The sequence below is a fragment of the Notamacropus eugenii genome, chromosome 2, assembly GCF_028372415.1.
Source record: "Notamacropus eugenii isolate mMacEug1 chromosome 2, mMacEug1.pri_v2, whole genome shotgun sequence".
Taxonomy (NCBI): Eukaryota; Metazoa; Chordata; class Mammalia; order Diprotodontia; family Macropodidae; genus Notamacropus; species Notamacropus eugenii.
Window position 1 is genome coordinate 139,028,940 of NC_092873.1, and position 18,140 is coordinate 139,047,079.

General features: G+C 38.0%; 1 protein-coding gene across 1 annotated transcript in view; it reads right to left on the reverse strand.

Moving 5' to 3' along the window:
- Positions 1-1,077: 1,077 nt before the first annotated feature.
- COL9A1 (collagen type IX alpha 1 chain) overlaps positions 1,078-18,140 on the reverse strand; it is a 127,530-nt gene continuing 110,467 nt past the window's right edge. The window contains exons 37-38 of the mRNA XM_072638059.1: positions 9,280-9,357; positions 1,078-2,041 (exon numbers count right to left, since the gene is read on the reverse strand). Coding sequence (XP_072494160.1) covers positions 1,857-2,041; positions 9,280-9,357 — 263 coding nt within the window. The 3' untranslated portion in view covers positions 1,078-1,856. The remainder of the gene's footprint in view (positions 2,042-9,279; positions 9,358-18,140) is intronic.

The window sequence follows — 18,140 nt, forward strand, 5'->3', positions numbered from 1 at the left end:
TCCTCCAAGTCTTTGTTTTTTATACTTTAAGGCTATAGCAAACGAAGTAGAAATGGAGAAAAGAACTTCATTTCTGTCTCTAGGAGAAATAGTGACATTAGTTGTCACCTGTGTGGAATACAAAAATGCTAGGAACTTCATGCTTTTCAGCAAAAATGTATTCAAATATCTCTCCTTCTCTGGGGAATAAATATTCCATTTGTTCTGTATATATGACATATATACCTATTTCTTTACAGATTGTCTCCCCCGTTAGAATCTAAGCATCTTGAGGGCAGGACTTTACATGTCTTTTTACCCTCAAGATTTAGTATAGTGCATGGTACATATTAAGCACTACTAAGTATTTGTTGACTGCCTAACTGATGACACCAACCCTTCATGCCTCTGTGGTCTGGGATCTGAGTGAACTGCTCCTTTTTGTTCAGTGCATTCAGATTATTGAGTTTTTTGTTTTGTTTTTTTTTTTTTGGTACGGACTTGTAATTTCATTAACTTGTTTTATTTAATTTTACTTTTACAAAAACTTTTTCAATTAACAAACCTCTATTTTCTTTCTCTCATACTTCTTCCCTCTTCTTCCCCCACTGAAAAAAAGAAGTAAAAACAAATCCCTGGTAATAAGTATTTACATAGGGAGCTCAAAGGTGAAGGAATTCGCTCTACCAATGCAGACGGACAACTATTCTCTGCAACTTGTCATTTTAGAGAGTGGTTGAGCACTGAGAAGTTTGGTGACTCACCCAAGGTCACACAACCATGAGGTGTCCAAGGTGGGATTTGAACTCAGGTATTCCTGACTCTGAAGCCGGCTTTCTACACACTGTGCCACAAGGTCTTTTTTTATTGAAGTTTTATCAGGAGTGGGGAACCTACAGCCTCAAAGCCACATGAATCCTCAGGATTCAGTCAAAGGTCCACACTTGGGGACCTAGAGAGTCCCATGTGGCCTTGAGGTCGCAGGTTCCCCAACCCTGTTTTAGATACTTATAGATATAGCTCTGCAAAGTTTAAAGCATTGTATAAATATCAGTTGGAGCTGTGACCATGACTATTGATATGAAAACATGCAAGGAGTTAAGAAACAATGTTTATTTCTTTTTTTTTTTTTCTGGTACAAGGAGAGATGTTACTTAGACCTTTAAAATAAATAACCTGACTGACAAAGCTTATGTATTTCTGGATATCATGACTCTATTAACAGTGGCTTGTGGCCCTGCTGCTTTGACTTTTCACAGACGGAACCAAGGTGGAATTAATTTCCCATAATTATAAGGATCACCAGAAATCATAGCCCCAAATGAAAACTCATGTGCGATTTATGGAAGCCATTAAACATGACACAGTGCTTGCCATGCCCATCCAGCAAGAATACATTGACAGATATTTACATCACCATGTCAAATCAATGTAGCAGATGGGTTCATAAGCAGTCTGGCAGCCATCTCCATGAGAGCTGGAAGGGGGATCTGAGAATAAGGTTGAACAAGATGGTGAAGGTAACTGCTGCAACTGATGGAAGCCAGCCTTGTTTGTTTGTTTGTTTATTGGCTCAGGGGCCCAAGATACAGCATCAGTGTATACCGTAGGTATATAGCACACGATAAATTAGGGATGCTGGTAACAGGGGTACATCTTTATTTAAAGGGATCTGGTTTTGCTAACCTTGCCTTTTTTTCTTCTTGAGGACAAGACAAAAAGTCTTCTTGCATAGCACCATTGTTCTACATCTGATTGTCAAGTACAACTTCTGTAAAAATGTTAAAAAACAATAATGAAAGTCTTTGTGTACTGCTCCTCAGTTTTTACCTTGGCCATCAGTTATCTGTGAAAACAGGGATTAGACACTAGGCCTGTCACTGATCTGGCCCTTTGCTGAAAGCACGCTGGCCGGCCTGTACCGTGCAGGAGGCTGGCTCACAGAAACCAGGGGGACCAGCAGGGCCAGGAGGACCAGGAACTCCAGGAATTCCTGCAGGACCTGGAGGGCCACGTTCTCCATCTCGTCCTTCTTTCCCATAGCTTGCTGGACCTGGATCACCTAGGGAAATAAAAGGAAGAAAATAAATAAAATATATGTGTGTGTGCATGTATACATACAGGCATGTGTGTATATATGTGCATGTACACACACATACATGTATGAACTGGAAAGTCCCATGGGCAAGAACAAACAGAATGGACCAGGTCCTTGTTTAATTTATTTTGTACAATTTATACTAAATCTGGGTGCTTAATAAATCTTTAAAAAGGAGGAGGTCTATCCCTTCACTGAAGAAAAGAAAATAGACTTAGTTTTCATTGATTATTAGAGCTGAAAGAGACATTAAAAGTTAACTTGCCCAATTTCCTAGCTGGTGCATGAATCCTTTCCATAGCATCCTTGCCCGATGCTCATTATCCAGTGATCATTAGACCATTAAATTGTGTATTCAGAACACTGCAACAGTCACAGATTATGTGGTGGGGAGAGGGAGTATTAATAACAAATAAATATATATCCATGGGAATCTAAGTAGGGCGTAGCGTACTGTACTTAAGTCACTTTTCCATATACCTTGTGGGTGAGGTTACAGAGAGCTCACGCCATAAATCAGTTCATGGTAGTAACACATTCTTACCTAAACATTTGCTCAACTGCCACATCCCCAAGACAAGACCTTTCTTGCGGTTCGACATTTAGTCTTATAGAACATAAGGAATGTTTATTAAACTGAATTAAATATTTTTTTGTCAGTAAGAGATTCTTGGAAGACCATACAGGAGATAAGATCATAGGATCATAGATTTACAGCTGGCAGAGATCTCAATCGAGTTCATCTCTCTCATTCTACAGATGAGGAAATGAAGGACCATAGAAGTCAAATGACTTCCCCAAGGTCACAGAGCACATAAGTGTATGAGGTAGGATTAAAACCCAGAACTTCTTGACTCCAAGATAGTACTCAATCTACTGTACCACATTGCCTTCAAAAGACCTTCTGGTAATCAAATTTGGACCATGGCAATGAAAGTAACAAATCTTAGCCAAGATGCCGCACCAAAGAAGGATTTGGCACAGCTCCAGAGCATTCACAAAAATGGGAATCCAACACTGATTCCCCTTGAGCATGAAAGTCAGTGACCAACTTTAATAAACTTCCCTAGAGATTTTGCCTTATAGCTCATGGAAATGGCTCAGGAAAAGTCAGCTTTGTCATACTGTCTAATTCTGGCAGTAAAGTATTTAGCGAACCAGTACCCTTGGCACTTTTCCCAAGGCTACAATGAATTTGTTGGGTGGTTTTGGTCAAAGAAGCTCCTCTGGACCATATATTCTCCCAGTGTTCATGTCATTGCTGAGAAGTAAATAAGGCAAAATGGCAAGAGTGGCTACTTCCAACTCTAGAGTTACGATCCTTTGAGTACATTAATAATGTTAAAGCACACCAAAGAGGAAGGAGGGTGCTACTTTTTCATAGTACTGGCCAAGAATGCTCTTCCCAGGGGGCCTCATTCCCCTAAAGTGTTAGTCATTCCCAGGGAAGTATCTTCCTGGATGGATAATTTATAAACGACATGCAAATTTCGAACCTGTCCCAGGATAGACAGGAGAGCTACATCATTGGCTAATGTCCACTTGCTCTCCTCTTACGCCCCACATGGGGATATTTTTAAGACCAATAACTTAACAATCATAAAAGTATCCTAGCTAGACAAAGGCTTTAAAGAGACGCTATTACCAAACATTCCAACTTTTTATTAATATCCATGTCATTCTCTATACCAGCACTGGAGGGCAGCATTGTGCTATATCTCTGGATACAGATTCAGGCAACTGGATTCTCAGGAGCATTTTAGCCTAGTTATCCTTTGCAAATGAAAGGGGCTGTGTTCACTGAAATTTTGTAAATGGCTTTTTATATCAGATCAGACCTTTGTAAATCCACAGCTTATTATTTCTGGCCTAGAGTCTCCCTCCAAAAATACTGAAGGCTTCATATTTGGGGGTGGGGAGTTACCATTGAGCTAATGGTCAACTTTTAAAGAGGCAATATATATTTAAGGAAACTGGTGTGAGAAGCAGTTTATTTAAAGCCCACAAAATAACTAAAATATCAGCCTAGCATCTATTGTGCAGATGTGAAAAGCTCCTAAAGAGCATTTTAAGCCCTAGTATCATTTGGTACTCACTTTTTTGAAAAATCAACATTTAAAAGGAAAGTTTGCTAATCAGAAAATTTTAACAGGTGAAGTAGCTTGTAAAATGCCAAGGATGGATAGCCTTTACATCTTTGGTGCCTATAACCTACATATGAGAGGCTATGAAAGAAAAGGGAGAAGGGAGAAAGCATATGGCCAGTGGATTTACTCCAAAAGCTCCATATTTCATAGCGATCTTAAACGTCTGACCTCTGCTGAATCATCCTCAATAGGGAGATCACACTCTTAAGAGAGTTATGAGGACCCCAACAAATGTTCAAAGAATGATTCATGAATAGAACAGAGATCAGAGGGAACCAGCTTATGGAACCTCAGTTAACAGAAGAAATAAACTAAATGAGAGCAGTAATCATCCACAATTGAGAATAAGAAAAGAAAAAAAACTGGCATTCTCAAAACCCAGTCATTGAGACAGCAAAGCAGCATGAATTTTGCTTGTGGAATGATATGGTGAAATTCCATTGAATGTAAACTCCTTGAGGCTGGGACCTGTTTCATTTTTATCTTTCTATCCCAGTGCCTAGCAAAGTACCTTGCACATGGTAGGAGCTCAATAAATGAGGTAATGATCAAATATGATATGGATCATTGTAAAGTGCTTAGCACAGTGCCTGGCAAAAAATACAAGATAAATATTATTCGTTGTTCTTGCTAAGTGTTTATTGAATTGGATTGGATTGGATTTGACTTTGGTGTCAGAAGATCTTGGTTCAAATTCCTGGTCTGTCACAAAGTGTGTGACGCCTTGGGGTATCGTACTTCATTTTTCCAGGCTTTCGTTTTATCATCTACAAAATGAGGGAGTTGGGCTAGATAATATATAAAAGAATTTTCTCCCCGGTAACGATGCAGTAAAGATTGCAGCAGGTCAGCACTGAGGCATGGAGAAAACAAGCAGAGAAATGAGAGGACAAAGAGATTCCAAAGAAAGGAAAGAAACAGAATCAGAAATTGAGTTAGAAGGAATCTTAGCCATCACCTGGTCCAACTCACATACAAAAGGAATCTCTACTATAATATACCCAACCAATAACAAACCAGCTAGAAGGAGAGTTCTTTGAGAGTAGGGACTCTGGACCTTTCTTTTTATCTCCAGTGCTTAGCATGGGGCCACTTAATATTAACTGTCAAGTGGTCCCCTAACTTCTGCATGAAGACTTCCAGTGAGGGGAAGCCCTCCATCCCTTAAGGCAATCCACTCCACTTTGGACAGATCTGATTGGTAGGAATTTTTTGCTAAGATCAAGTCTCAATTTGCCTCTTTTTTCTGTTTCTACCCATTGCCCCCGCTTCTCCCTCCTAGAGACAAATAGAACAAGTCTCAACTTTCTTCCGTATGACAATCCTTAAATACTTGAAGTTTGCTGTCCTATTCTCCTGAGTCCTCTTTTTCCAGATTAAACAAAATTCCTTCAATTAATGATTTTATGACACAGTCTCAAAAGCCTTAGCCACTCACCCAAGTTGGACATTCTTCTTAAACTAATGGCAGCCAGAACTAAACATAGTACTTCAGAAGTAGGAGGATTCCAAAGGGGGATATAAGAAGCGATAAGAGTGAGAGGTTAGAGAGAAAGAATTAGCAGGAGTATAAAGAGAAGACAAGTGACAAAAAAGCGGACACAAGGAAATCAGTGGGAGAGGATGAGACATAGAGGGAGTGGAGGAGGAAAGGAAGGAGAAAGGAAGGAGACAGAAGGCAAAAGGAACAGATGTGAGGCATGCAAACTGGGAAGCTTCCCCATATGCTGCTACTAGTAAAATTAAAATGCTGAAAATAAGACCACAGAAAACACACTTTTAGATTATTTTTTCCTTAAAAATAAGAAGAAAGAGAAAATTGGAACACAGTACCTTCTAGTTCTAAATCCTATGATCCCTTGAAATATATCAGAAATCTTTTTCACAGACACTGCAAAAACAACTTTTTGGTAGAAATTGTTTTGGATTGTCACCAAATCCTGGGAGGGGGCACTGCAGCCTACAGCTTGGACGTGTATCTAATGTTAGGAAACACATTCATGAAGCCCCAGTGTGGAAAAGTGGAACTCAGATGATCTCCAGTTTTTCCAATCTGATGCTTATCCACTTCTTTTAGGACCCTTCATAGAATGACATTAAACAGCTCCTTCATCCATCTTTAGTCCCACCTTATGCTGAGTTGTCATTTCTTGGAGCATAAAATGTGAAAAGCAGTATCCAGTTTGGAGTCTAAAAGTATGAGTTCTAACCACTCACTGGCTAAGTGACTTTGGGTAAGTCACTGCCTCCCCCTGAGCCTCAGTTTCCTAATCTGTAAAACAGGGAAATTAATACTTGTACCATCTACCTCATAAAAGTATTATGAGAAATCATATAAAATCATTTGTGCAAAAGATTTTGTAAACTTTTTATTTTGTTTACCCCCATTTGATGTCCTGGCAAATTGAAAGGATAACTGTCAATAAGAGACAGCATGATATAATAAATAAAAAGCTGCCCTCAGAGTCAGGAAGACCTGGTTTCAAGTTAAAACTCTGAGCTATAGTGGCTGTGTGACCCTGGGCAAGTTATCTAACTTCTCTATATTCTTAATCAACTCTCTAAGACACTGATTTATATTTGGTGGAGACCCTATCCCCACCTCTCAACTGAGTAAGTGAAATAGATCCCAGTAATAGAGAATGATGTTATCAATACAAGAAATTATGTCATTTACCCTAAATACTAATTGTAAATACAATTGGGACAAAAGCAGCTTACAAGAGCTGTCATGTAGACAGCTAGGTATAAATGTCTGAGCTGATTGAAAGAAAGGATCTGGGATGGGTTTTTTTTATTTTGTTTTGTTTGGTTGGTTTGGTTTAATTTTGATTTTCCATTTTGGTTTGATTTGGTTTTTTGGCCTTTCTTTGTATGCCCAGCACTTAGCACAGGTGCATAGCACATGTAGAACCCTAGGAAATGCTTGTTGAATTAAGAGTAGATGGCATCAATGTTTCATTATTACTGGAATCACCTACTCTGGAATGGTAAATTCCATTTCTTTTCTCCTCTGACCCATGCATTATACAGTGGGTCAGAACATGTTAAATAATGAAATGTGTAACATCGTCTTCTTCTTATTGTCTCCTTGAATGTAGCTGAATTCTTCCTCCTTTCATCAATCACTAGGGCCTTTGGCAGTCCTTAGTCTACATCTTGAAGGACTCATGGATCAACAGCTTTCTAACAGTAATGCATTTTCTGTTTCTAAATTTATTCATTTTTTTAAATGCCATTTTAAATAGAGACAATATATCACTAAGGATAAAGGAATTGTTAAATTAGGAAACTAAGACATGGTTTTAACATCAGTGAAAACCAGTAATGATGAAATGATGTATGGTTTTGGCAGTCTTTAAAAGGAGAAAGAAGCATCTTTCTGTATTTTAAGATTTCAAGGGTCAATTTTCCAAAATTCCCAATTTTTCTTCTGTCATCTATACTACCAACCTGGGGGGGGGGGAATGGGTGTTTTGGGATTCTATCTAAACTAAAGTTGCCACAAGAGGATCTAAGATAAAAGGCCCTGAGCTAACTGGGTGCAGATGCACTGAGACATGACTCCAAGGGGGCCTATGGATCTTACACTGAATTGTCTCTAGGACTTGCTCTGATGCTCCCACTCCAGAGCTGAGACTGTAAATCAATTCTAAATGGATAGATAGTTCTACTCTAATTCCTACTGATATTTACTACTGGCAGCAGCAGCAGGAGGCTGATACTACCTTGGTAACATAAGCATCCAGGCTACCTCTCACAGAGCAAAGAGTTCAGGACAAACCTCATGGCTGCTTTTTAAATCTACTATCTTTCAAAAATGAAAGTCATGAGATCATCAATTTGGCCCAGCATTCTAGCTATTATACCAAGAGTTTTTAAGGATTTACTTTGAAGCAAGATACACCTTCTATTTGTACAAATTAGCTATTCATTTTACAAAATGTAGTGAAAACCAATTTAATGTAGATAATTGCAACAAGGCTATACTTAAGGTAAGTTCTGTACTGTCTGTTGCGAGAGGGAGGACAGAGCAGAATTACACCGGGGAAATTGTTCACACATTTTGCGGTACAAAGAGCTAGACTTCTGGTCCTCAGTTTCCTCAGCTATGGATTGTAGACAATTATAGGAACAACCTCAAAGATTTATTGTCAGAGACTCAATTGAGAGACTTTATGTTGCTGTCCATCCTTTGTTTTCGAAGAGGACATCATGATGTTGGGGTAAAATTGTGGATAATGGGTGATGTCTTGACTTGAGAGAGAATTAGATTTAATTTGTCAAAGTTGTGTAAAGTAGTCAGCCTTGCTCCCTTCTCCAGCATTACGGAAGTCCAGCGTCAGGGCAAAAGTCAAGAAAACTGGAATGCAGTGGATGATCTTGGCATCTTCAGTGTCCGACCAAGCTCTGACCCTTCCACAGTGCCTGCTTCAGCCACCTTCACGGCCTTTGGAAGAACTTGTTCTCATCTGCCCATTCCACCAGAGGAAGGTTTCACATGCTTGGGATAAACATCCCCCTAACTCACTGACCAGTTTGAGGATTGTTTGTCACCCTCACCCTGCTTTGGCCTGTCTGCTGAGATGGTTCCACTGTGGTATGGCTGCTGAGCATGCTGTACAGCTTCTTCATTATGTAAATATGGGCTGTTATTATTTTGTACCCACAGTGACTGTCACTTACAGACCTCTATTCATTTAAGTAGGTTATAGAGAAAACCTTTTAGTTAATAGTTTGTGTTACTTTACAGAATTAAGTATTAAAATGTCATATCTTTTTAAAGACCTATAATTCAGACCTCGTACTAATTGATTGCCCTTTCCCCAATTCATCTGAAGTAATGGGCTATTCGTCTACATTCTCCCTCACCCACTTTTCTTTTTTTTTTCTTTTCTGGCATTGCATTGGCATTAGATACTCTTAATGTCTGTGAAGTATTTCAGATAGTTTAAAATAGGAGATACACATTTTCACACATTATATCCAAGAAACAGATCTTTGTGTACTGGGTACATATCAGTTATATAATGAAAAGAATTGTCCTCCTTTTACCTGGAAGACCAATTGATCCTGGCAAGCCCTTGGGTCCTCTTCCAGGAGGTCCTCTCTCACCCCTTTCACCCAAGTCACCTGCATTAAAGTACATAAATGTTATTTTTCCCACACATTTTTTAGAAAAAAAAGAGAGAATCTTACCTGTTTACAGCACTGAAAGCCAAGGAGTCAGCTAACACAAAGCGGTTGCCAAACTGGATGGTATTTTAAAGCATATTAAGATACTCGAGATGAGGCATCATGTAAACGCAGAGGTCTGGGTCTGTACTGAATGCCACCCAACCAGATTAAAATATAAGTGGGGAAATGTTTAACAAAACAAATAAAAATACAGTACAGATACTGTTAACTTGTGGTTTTCTAAGTCAATATGGATCCCTCAAGGATCCATTCCTCTGAGTTTGACACCACTGGATGAAGTAGATGGACAATAGGCCTTGAAACTAGGAAGTTTTGGGTTCAAGTCCTGCCTCTTCTCACAATGATAACTGTCTAACTCTGGGCAAGTCACAACCTCTCAGCACTGGTGTCTACTCTCTATGACTGCAAGTTGCAGAGAGTAGGCTGACCTGCACTGTTAAAGGCAGTTTCTTTATCTAGGAGTTCCCAAGAAACACAGCTAAGTGGTGTAGTGGATAGAGTGATGCTCCTGGAATCAGGAAGTCCTAAGTTCCAAAACAGCTTTGGATTCATACTAGTTACGTGACCCTGGGCAAGTCCCTTAACTTCTGTGTCTCCTCAACTATAAGATGGAGATGATAACAGCACCTACTCCATGGAGTTATTGTGAGGATCAAATGAGATAACATTTTAAAATGGCTTAGTGTAATGCTTTGCCTATTGTAGGTGCTTAATAACAGCTTGTTTCCTTCCTTTCTATATCAATCAAATCATACAACTTGTCCTTTTCCCTCTATCAGTAGTAGTAGTAGTAGTAAATGTTGGGACATTCCTGGTTTGCCATCAATGGGAAGCATATTTTGAGTTATTTTCCTAGTAGTGATAAGATCTCACTGAGCCACGCACATTTGGCCAGTGGCATACATTTGCAAGGCAGCTATCTTCTATGTCTGTACGACAAAGCCAATGTCTTGAAAACCAGTACCTTGCCGTCATTAATAGACAGGTCATAAACTGTCCAGACAGTCCATGTCATTGCTAATCTCAAGTGACTTCTTTTCTTCTATCTCCTTACACTATACAGGAATAGTCTACAAGTCAAACAAGTTTTCCCCCCTTTACACAACTGTTTCATGTTAGGTTCATTAACTTTCAGGTCATTATCCACCTCATCCGACGATCGAAAAGAATGAACACCATAGCAGAAAACATAAAGGAAACCATGGTTGCTGCCAGTCACTGCATAAGTAAGTATTCCTGTGCAATTTTCTGTAACATTAAGGTAAATATTTAAGTAATAATAGGATTTACATAGCACCTACGATGTGTCAGGCACTATGCTAAGTGTTTTACAGATATTTCTCACTTGATCCTCACAATAATCCTAGAAGAGGGAGCATTACTATTATTAGTTATTATGCCCATTTTACAGATGAGGAAACTGAGGCAAACAGAGGTCAAGTGACTTGCCCAAAGTTACCCAACTAATAAGTATCTTAAGTAGGATAGGAATAGAGCTCTATCCAGGACATCACCCAAGTATGTGTACATATATGTGTATATATATATATATATATATATATATATATATATATATATGTGTGTGTGTGTATATATGTGTATCGCCTATATATACCTATACATGGACATATATACATATATGCATGCATATACATGTGTATACATATATACCTATACATGTACATATGCACATATATATACATATAACTGGGCAGTGCCCTAAATAGAACTTCATTCCTATCCTACTTGTGTGTATATATGTATATGTGTATATATACATATGTATGTCTATATGTATATATGCACACACATAGATATCCAGTGAATCCTCATATTCTATAACACTGAGGCAAAAGTTCACATACCCATGATGCTTCTGTTTTAGTTGTACTCACTCTGACATAAGAATTTTTTCAGAATGAAATGACTAGCCTTTCAAAATCATTTTAAGAACCCAATTATATAAGTGGAAGAGAAAAAACTTCTTTCAGATAAACTCCAATCTTTTAGACCTGGTTATTTTCCATAGATTGTCTCGATAATGATGTTACATGAAGATATTACAATTATCCTTTTAAAAACTAACAGCTAAGAAACTATTTCAAAATTAGCAATTTAAATATCATATCAGCATCATTCTTGAGGCTTGCCTCCAAAGGCACCAACACCCACAGGAGACAGGAGATGGGAATTATAAATTAAAATGGAGTTTTCAATTGAATTCTAAAGTCTAAATTTATTCCCACACTCAATCTTGAAGACTGAGTTGATTTTCTACAATGGATTGCAAGGAAGTAACCTGCTATCTTTGCTGCCTTGATACTGCCCTTGTATCTATGCCACTGAGCTCAAAATTACTTGATAATGAGATCGTGCTACATGGACTCTTAGACTGGGCCACATTACTCTAAATTCACTGCAAAACAAGGAAGAATAAGGCTCCCATGAGGCAGAAGGTTTAACACGTCTCTAAACCCTAGGCAAGCTTCCTTTCTAGGATCATGTAAACCTGACTAAGAACAAGATAGGAACAATAGGTATCCATTAAGCATATACATTGAGCAAGACATTGTGGACACAAAGTTGAGTTCAGTATGATTCCTGCCTTACTGGAGCATACAGTCCAATAGAAGGATAAAAGACAAACACAGATACAAAATAACATATGATAGGTGCGTTAGTAAGCTGTAGAACTATATACTACATGAAGTTGTTACAGATTGTTAAGGAGAGGGACAGACCAGGGAAGGCTTCACTGAGGAGGGAATATCTGAAATGGATTTTTTTAAAGAGAGGAATGGATAAGAATTCATCCAGTGAAGAGACAGAGAGACAGACAGGCAAAGAGACATAAAGAAAGGGAAAGAAAAATAGAGAGAGATAAAAAAATGGAAAGGTAGTGAAAAATAGTGAGAGAGACAGAAAAACACAGTGTGAGAAAGGGAGAGAAGCAGAGATAGAGAGGTAGAAAATTCTAAATATGGGGAGTAGCATGGGCCTTTAAGGCTATCATGTTCAAAGGACAGAGATAAGTTCAGTTTGGTTAAATCATAAAATACAAGGAAGGCAGTAATACAGGTAAAAGTACACAGGTAGGTTGATACTTAATTGCAGAGAAACTTAAATATGAAGCAAAGGACTTAAAATTTTATCAGGAAATAATACGCAGCTACTGAGGATTTTTTAATAGAGGCATGACATAACCAGCTCTACAGAGAAAAGCGGGTTTTTTTTAATTTGGCTTTTGTCAATTAGTCACATCCAACTCTTTGTGACTCCATTTTGGGGATTTTCTTTGCAAAGAGACTGGAGTGATTTGCTATTTCCTTCTCCAGTTCATTTTACAGATGAGGAAACTGAGGCAAACAGGCTTAAGTGACTTGCTAGGGTCACACAACTAGTAAATATCTGGGGCTGGATTTGAATTCACTCAGGTCCTTCTGACTTCAGGGCCAATATTCTATCCACTATGCCACCTAGCTGCCCTGAGAAAAGATATAGGAAGTCCAATTAGAAAGATAATGTAGGCATGTGATAATGAGGGCTTCTGCTAAGGCGGCAGCAGTAGAAGTAGAGGAGATGGATGCGAGAGGAGACAGAATCAACAGAAATTAGTAATTGATTGTATATGTGAGAGATAAGATAGCATCCAGGACAGAAGCAATGATCTACCTTTCTAGAGTCTGTTCCATCTAAGGATATTTCCTGAGATAGGTCCAAGGTGAGACTTGCTTGGAGTAAGGGATGTCCGGACACATCATCTCAAGTAGAAAAACAGCTCTCTGGGAACATTCTTTAAAATTTTAAAACTCCTCACCAATCTAGAATTTCTATTTCTTTCTCATCTTTGCAAGTTATAACTGATACTCTCATTCTCCATGAAAAGATTAACACTTAAGGTAGTGTTCTTCACAGTTATGATATAACATGGGTTTTTTTTTTCTAAATATGAATCTGCATATAGACACTTCTTTTAGACTCATACAAAAATGTCTAAAAATAAAGATCATGCCTACCAGATCTTAAAGTCAATATAGATAATTAAAATTTTGAAATAATACTAACAGACTAATTGAGTACTCACTTCAGAAGCAAATATGTTTTTTTTAAAAAGATTAATTCAAGATCAACAGAAATGATACCCCAAGAAAAGCCTACTCATATACTTTATATACCTGGTTCCCATTCAGTAAAGGAAATTTTAATGTGATGGATCACATTGCACCCATGAACTGGGTTGGACCAAATAATTCCTTATCTATTAAAGAGAACCAATAAAAATTCATCTGATATAAGTTTAATGGGGGGAGGCATATAGTAGGCACTTAATAAATGCTTATTCAATATAAATTGTGAGACGCAGTGAGGTTACTGATATGACTTCTCAAGGTCAATTATTAAAAGTTCTCCAAAAAAGAGGGGGTATGGTGTATAGATATAATAGAATACCAGTACAAACAGTCAGTATCTTGGTTCTAAGGTGCCTTTGTATTACTATGTTAAGCATGTCAAAGAAAAACAAGGTAATTTACAAGTATTCTTAGTCTAATGGATTTTGGTGCTAATTTCTACTGATTTCTAATGTAGAAACTACAGTGTCTTCCTGAAAGAAAAAAAAAGGCAAGAAAGGGGGTGTTTCTGGGTTTTTCTTTCTTGGATTTCATTTATTTTCCTTTTTTTTTTTTTTTTTTTTGAGAAGATGTTAGGACATGGCCTGAACTGATTACAGTACACTATACACAGTCTTTTAGTTCTTGTAAAAGAATAAAAAGGATTCCTACAAGGAGCAGGAAAGGAGGTTCTAAATAAAGTGACAATGTGAAAATAAGCCTCAAGTTAAATATTCATGAAGTCTCTTCCCTCCAAGTCATCATTCTTTCTGAATTTGACTGTGAAAATCCAGAAAATGACAGTATTGCTAAAATCTATATCCCCTCTTATTTGGAGTGCCTTGGGCTAAAAAACCATCCTAAACTGTTAGTATATGGCAGATCTTAGGATACATTTGGGATATAAACTTTATGGATATTTAGAACATAGGAGGATTTATGATTAAAAAATATATATTTTTATGTTTACAGATTGCTAAGTAGAGACTTAAGACAATTCACAAGTGGACTAGGGTTATCTGTAAGGAGAAGTCTGACCCACACATCCCCATCCATCCCTTAACCCCATCACCCATTTTTCTAAGGAAAACTGAGGACAGATTTGGGGAAAGAAATAGCATTTTCTATTCTCAGAAAAGTCACTAAGAAAAATGTAAATAAATTCCTGTAATAAAAAGATCCTTACAGGATCAAAGCCTTTATCTGAGACACCAAGTACCTTTCTTTGGCTGCTTAGAATTCATGTCACAAATCAGGAGATCATTTGGAAGAAAAACAGCTATTTCATCAAACTATGCTTGACATTTGAATTGGGTGTTGGTGGCATTTGCTAGTTTGTATATGTAGATGGGAGCCTTTTTCTCTATTAAATAGAGTTCCTCATCTACTCCTGACACACTTGATGAAGCCCCATGTCAGGACTGCAGCCTTCGGAAGCAGTCTCCTCAGCAGTAGTGACCTGACCAATTCTATCACCTCAGCTGTAGAATAAATCTCTCTCAGGGGCACACACGGGCATTTTCATTCTTTAAATGAATGAGGATGGGACTTACAAAGGGACAATCAGTGACTGACCCAGATAAAGCCCTGCCTCCAAATACTTCCATTTCCCTTTGTCCAAACAAAATAGGTCCTTGCCGACCTGTGGTTTTTATAGAAAGTGGAAACCTGAAATGTGTTCCTTCTCTTTCAGATATAAGTTGAGTAATTGTTAGTGCTCTACAGGGCACCAAGAGGCTCTCCACAATGTGGTCTGGTCCAGCAGATCAATCTGAAGAAATAATCGATCACAAAAAAAAAAAAAAAATGGAGAACACAGGAAATGGCTTGCCAAGTGAATAGACCAGCATCTGAGTATGATTGTCCAAACTAACAGCTGAAAACAGGTTAAAGAAAAATAGCTTTTTGTCTCTCTTGGAGAAAATGTTTTAGTATCTTCAAGATGAATTCTAATCTCAACTTCTTCAACGTACTTTATTGTGGCCAACCTCTGAAAACTTAGAAATATTAGGCAATTTGCCAGATTTACAAAGGAGCCCCAATTAGACTCCCTTGTTTTGATGAGCAGTTTTGCACCTGCAAAAAATCACATATGTAATTAACTAAATTGATCCAACTGAGAGCCTGGTTAGCCGACTGCACCAGTAATTCACTCCTACATCCACAGAAGCAGCTTGCTTGCTCTTTGACGACTTATAACATAGTATTTACTGCTAATTGGAGCCACACATTAAAGAAATTGTTTTCCTAGTTTGTGATGATACATCTTTCAGGTGTTCCTGAGAATGCAACCTTCATTCAGGGTTATCTCTTGGGGTGGCACAGCAGTTCCAGGCTTTATTTTTCTCTGCAAAGCAGTCAGCACATTTACACAACAATCTTCTATACATATCTGCAGCAAGCAGCCTACAGGTCTGACCTTATGAACACCTAATATATTTTGCAATTCTATTTTCCATAAAACAATGGATCACAAGATCATGAATTTAAAGCTAAAAGGGACTTTAAAGAAAGAGTTTCAGATTCAAAAATGTTTTTGTTAAGATTCATCTCCATATATTTGGTTTTACAAAAGAAAGTTTTTGCCTATTTATTTTATTATTTGATTTCCTTTTGTTAATGGTGAAGTTTGTAATTTAAAATTTATGATAAATAAGATTCAAAAAAGAAAAAGAAGAAAGGGTTTAAGTAATCTGTCCAAGTTCACACAACTGATAAGAGTATCTGGGGCAGGATCCGAACCTACGCCTTCCTGATTCCCAGTGTAATGTCTCATTCACTCTACCATGATGCCACTCAAGATGAGTGTTTTTAAACTGCCTTAAAAAGGGAAGTAAGAGAGAAAACTCCCATTAGGTAAAGGAATCTTTAATATAATGGACCACAATTTACCCATGAGGGTAGGTCCAAATAATTCCTCTTCTATCAAACAGAGTCAATAAAAAGTTCATTCAATATAAATTTTATTGGGGGAGGGGTTTACATGGTAGCCATCCAATGCTTATTGAATGAATGACTGAGGAATGCTGGGGTCATTGATATGATTTCTCAAGCTCAATTATTAAAAGTTCTTCCCCCAAAACATAGTAAAGACTTGTCAGTTAATAGTACTATACCACATGACTGCTCTGTCTCCTTTGCTAGCATAATGGTAAGGGAATTTGAAGATCTTCCCTGCCCCTTAATAGGCCCACATTGCTTTGATCTCTGGTCCAGTCCAAAGCCTGAGTCACATGGAGCCAATGGTTGGAGGAATTTTCTGAATGGGTGGAGCAGGAAGAGATTGTGAATCGGAGGATAGAGCAAGCAGAGCACAACAGAACAGCTAGTGAGAGAAGGAGTGATTTTGCCCAAGGGAGCTCATTTATTGGGAGGCCTGATAGAGGGAAGGCTTGGGAATGGCTGTGCTCCCTGCATCAATAATGTGCATAGATTTATTTGTTACTACAATGGATTTGGTTTTCTGGTATCTAAATAAATATTTTGGTTTCATCTTTGTGGAGGAGAGTTTATATTTTGCAAATTTACCCTGGAAATATTCATACACATCATAACAACTGCTACAGGTATCACATTGGCATTACAGCTGGCTCACACCACCCTTCATTTAGGGATTCTTTGAGGCTCACTCCTTGGTCCTCTTCCCTTCCCTGTACATTCTTCCTCAACAAACTACTAACTCCCATGACATCAAGTACTATCTCTCCGTGCAGAAAATATGTATACCTTTGAATCACCACATGAACTATCTCCATAGAGGCGGTGTTTGATGTTAACAGAGAAAGCTTATAGTTTGCTGAGGGAAACAATGTATACAGAAAGGAAAAAGGTCAAGGATAGGTTTGTGCATGTATATTGTGTGTATATGCATACATACATGTTTATGTATCTGGATATAAATGTTCTGTTTAGTTGTTTTCAATCATGATCCCTTTGGGGTTTTCTTGGCAAAAATACTGAAATGATTTGCCATTTTCCTTCTCATTTTACAGAGTAGAAAATTGAGGAAAATAGAGTAAAGTGACTTGCCCAGGGCAACATAGCTAATAAGTGTCTGAACCTGAATTTGAACTTGGGAAGAGTAATGTTTCTGACTCTAGGCCCAGCCCTCTATCCACTGCTCCACCTAGCTGCATGTGAGGGTGTGTGTCTGCATATGCATGTGTTTATAAAGACATACACACATACACATACATACGAATACATATTTATGTATGTATCTGAACATAGATGTTTGCCATTGTTCAGTTGCGTCTGACTCTTCATGATCCCATTTGGGGTTTTCTTGGCAAAGATACTGGAGTGGTTTGCCATTTCCTTCTTCAGCTCATTTTACAGAGGAGGAAACTGAAGCAAACAGGGTGAAGTGATTTGTCCAGGGTCACACAACTAGTAAATATCTGAGGCTACTTTTGAACTCAGGAAAAAAAGACGTCTTGACTCTACTGTATTCACTGTGCCATTAAGATGGAGCAGCTAGGATATAAATATAGGCACATATATATGTACACATCTTTGTGTATGCATATATATATGTGCATTCATTTTATATATACATATATATGTATATTGTACATGCATATATACATACATGATATGAGCAAACTG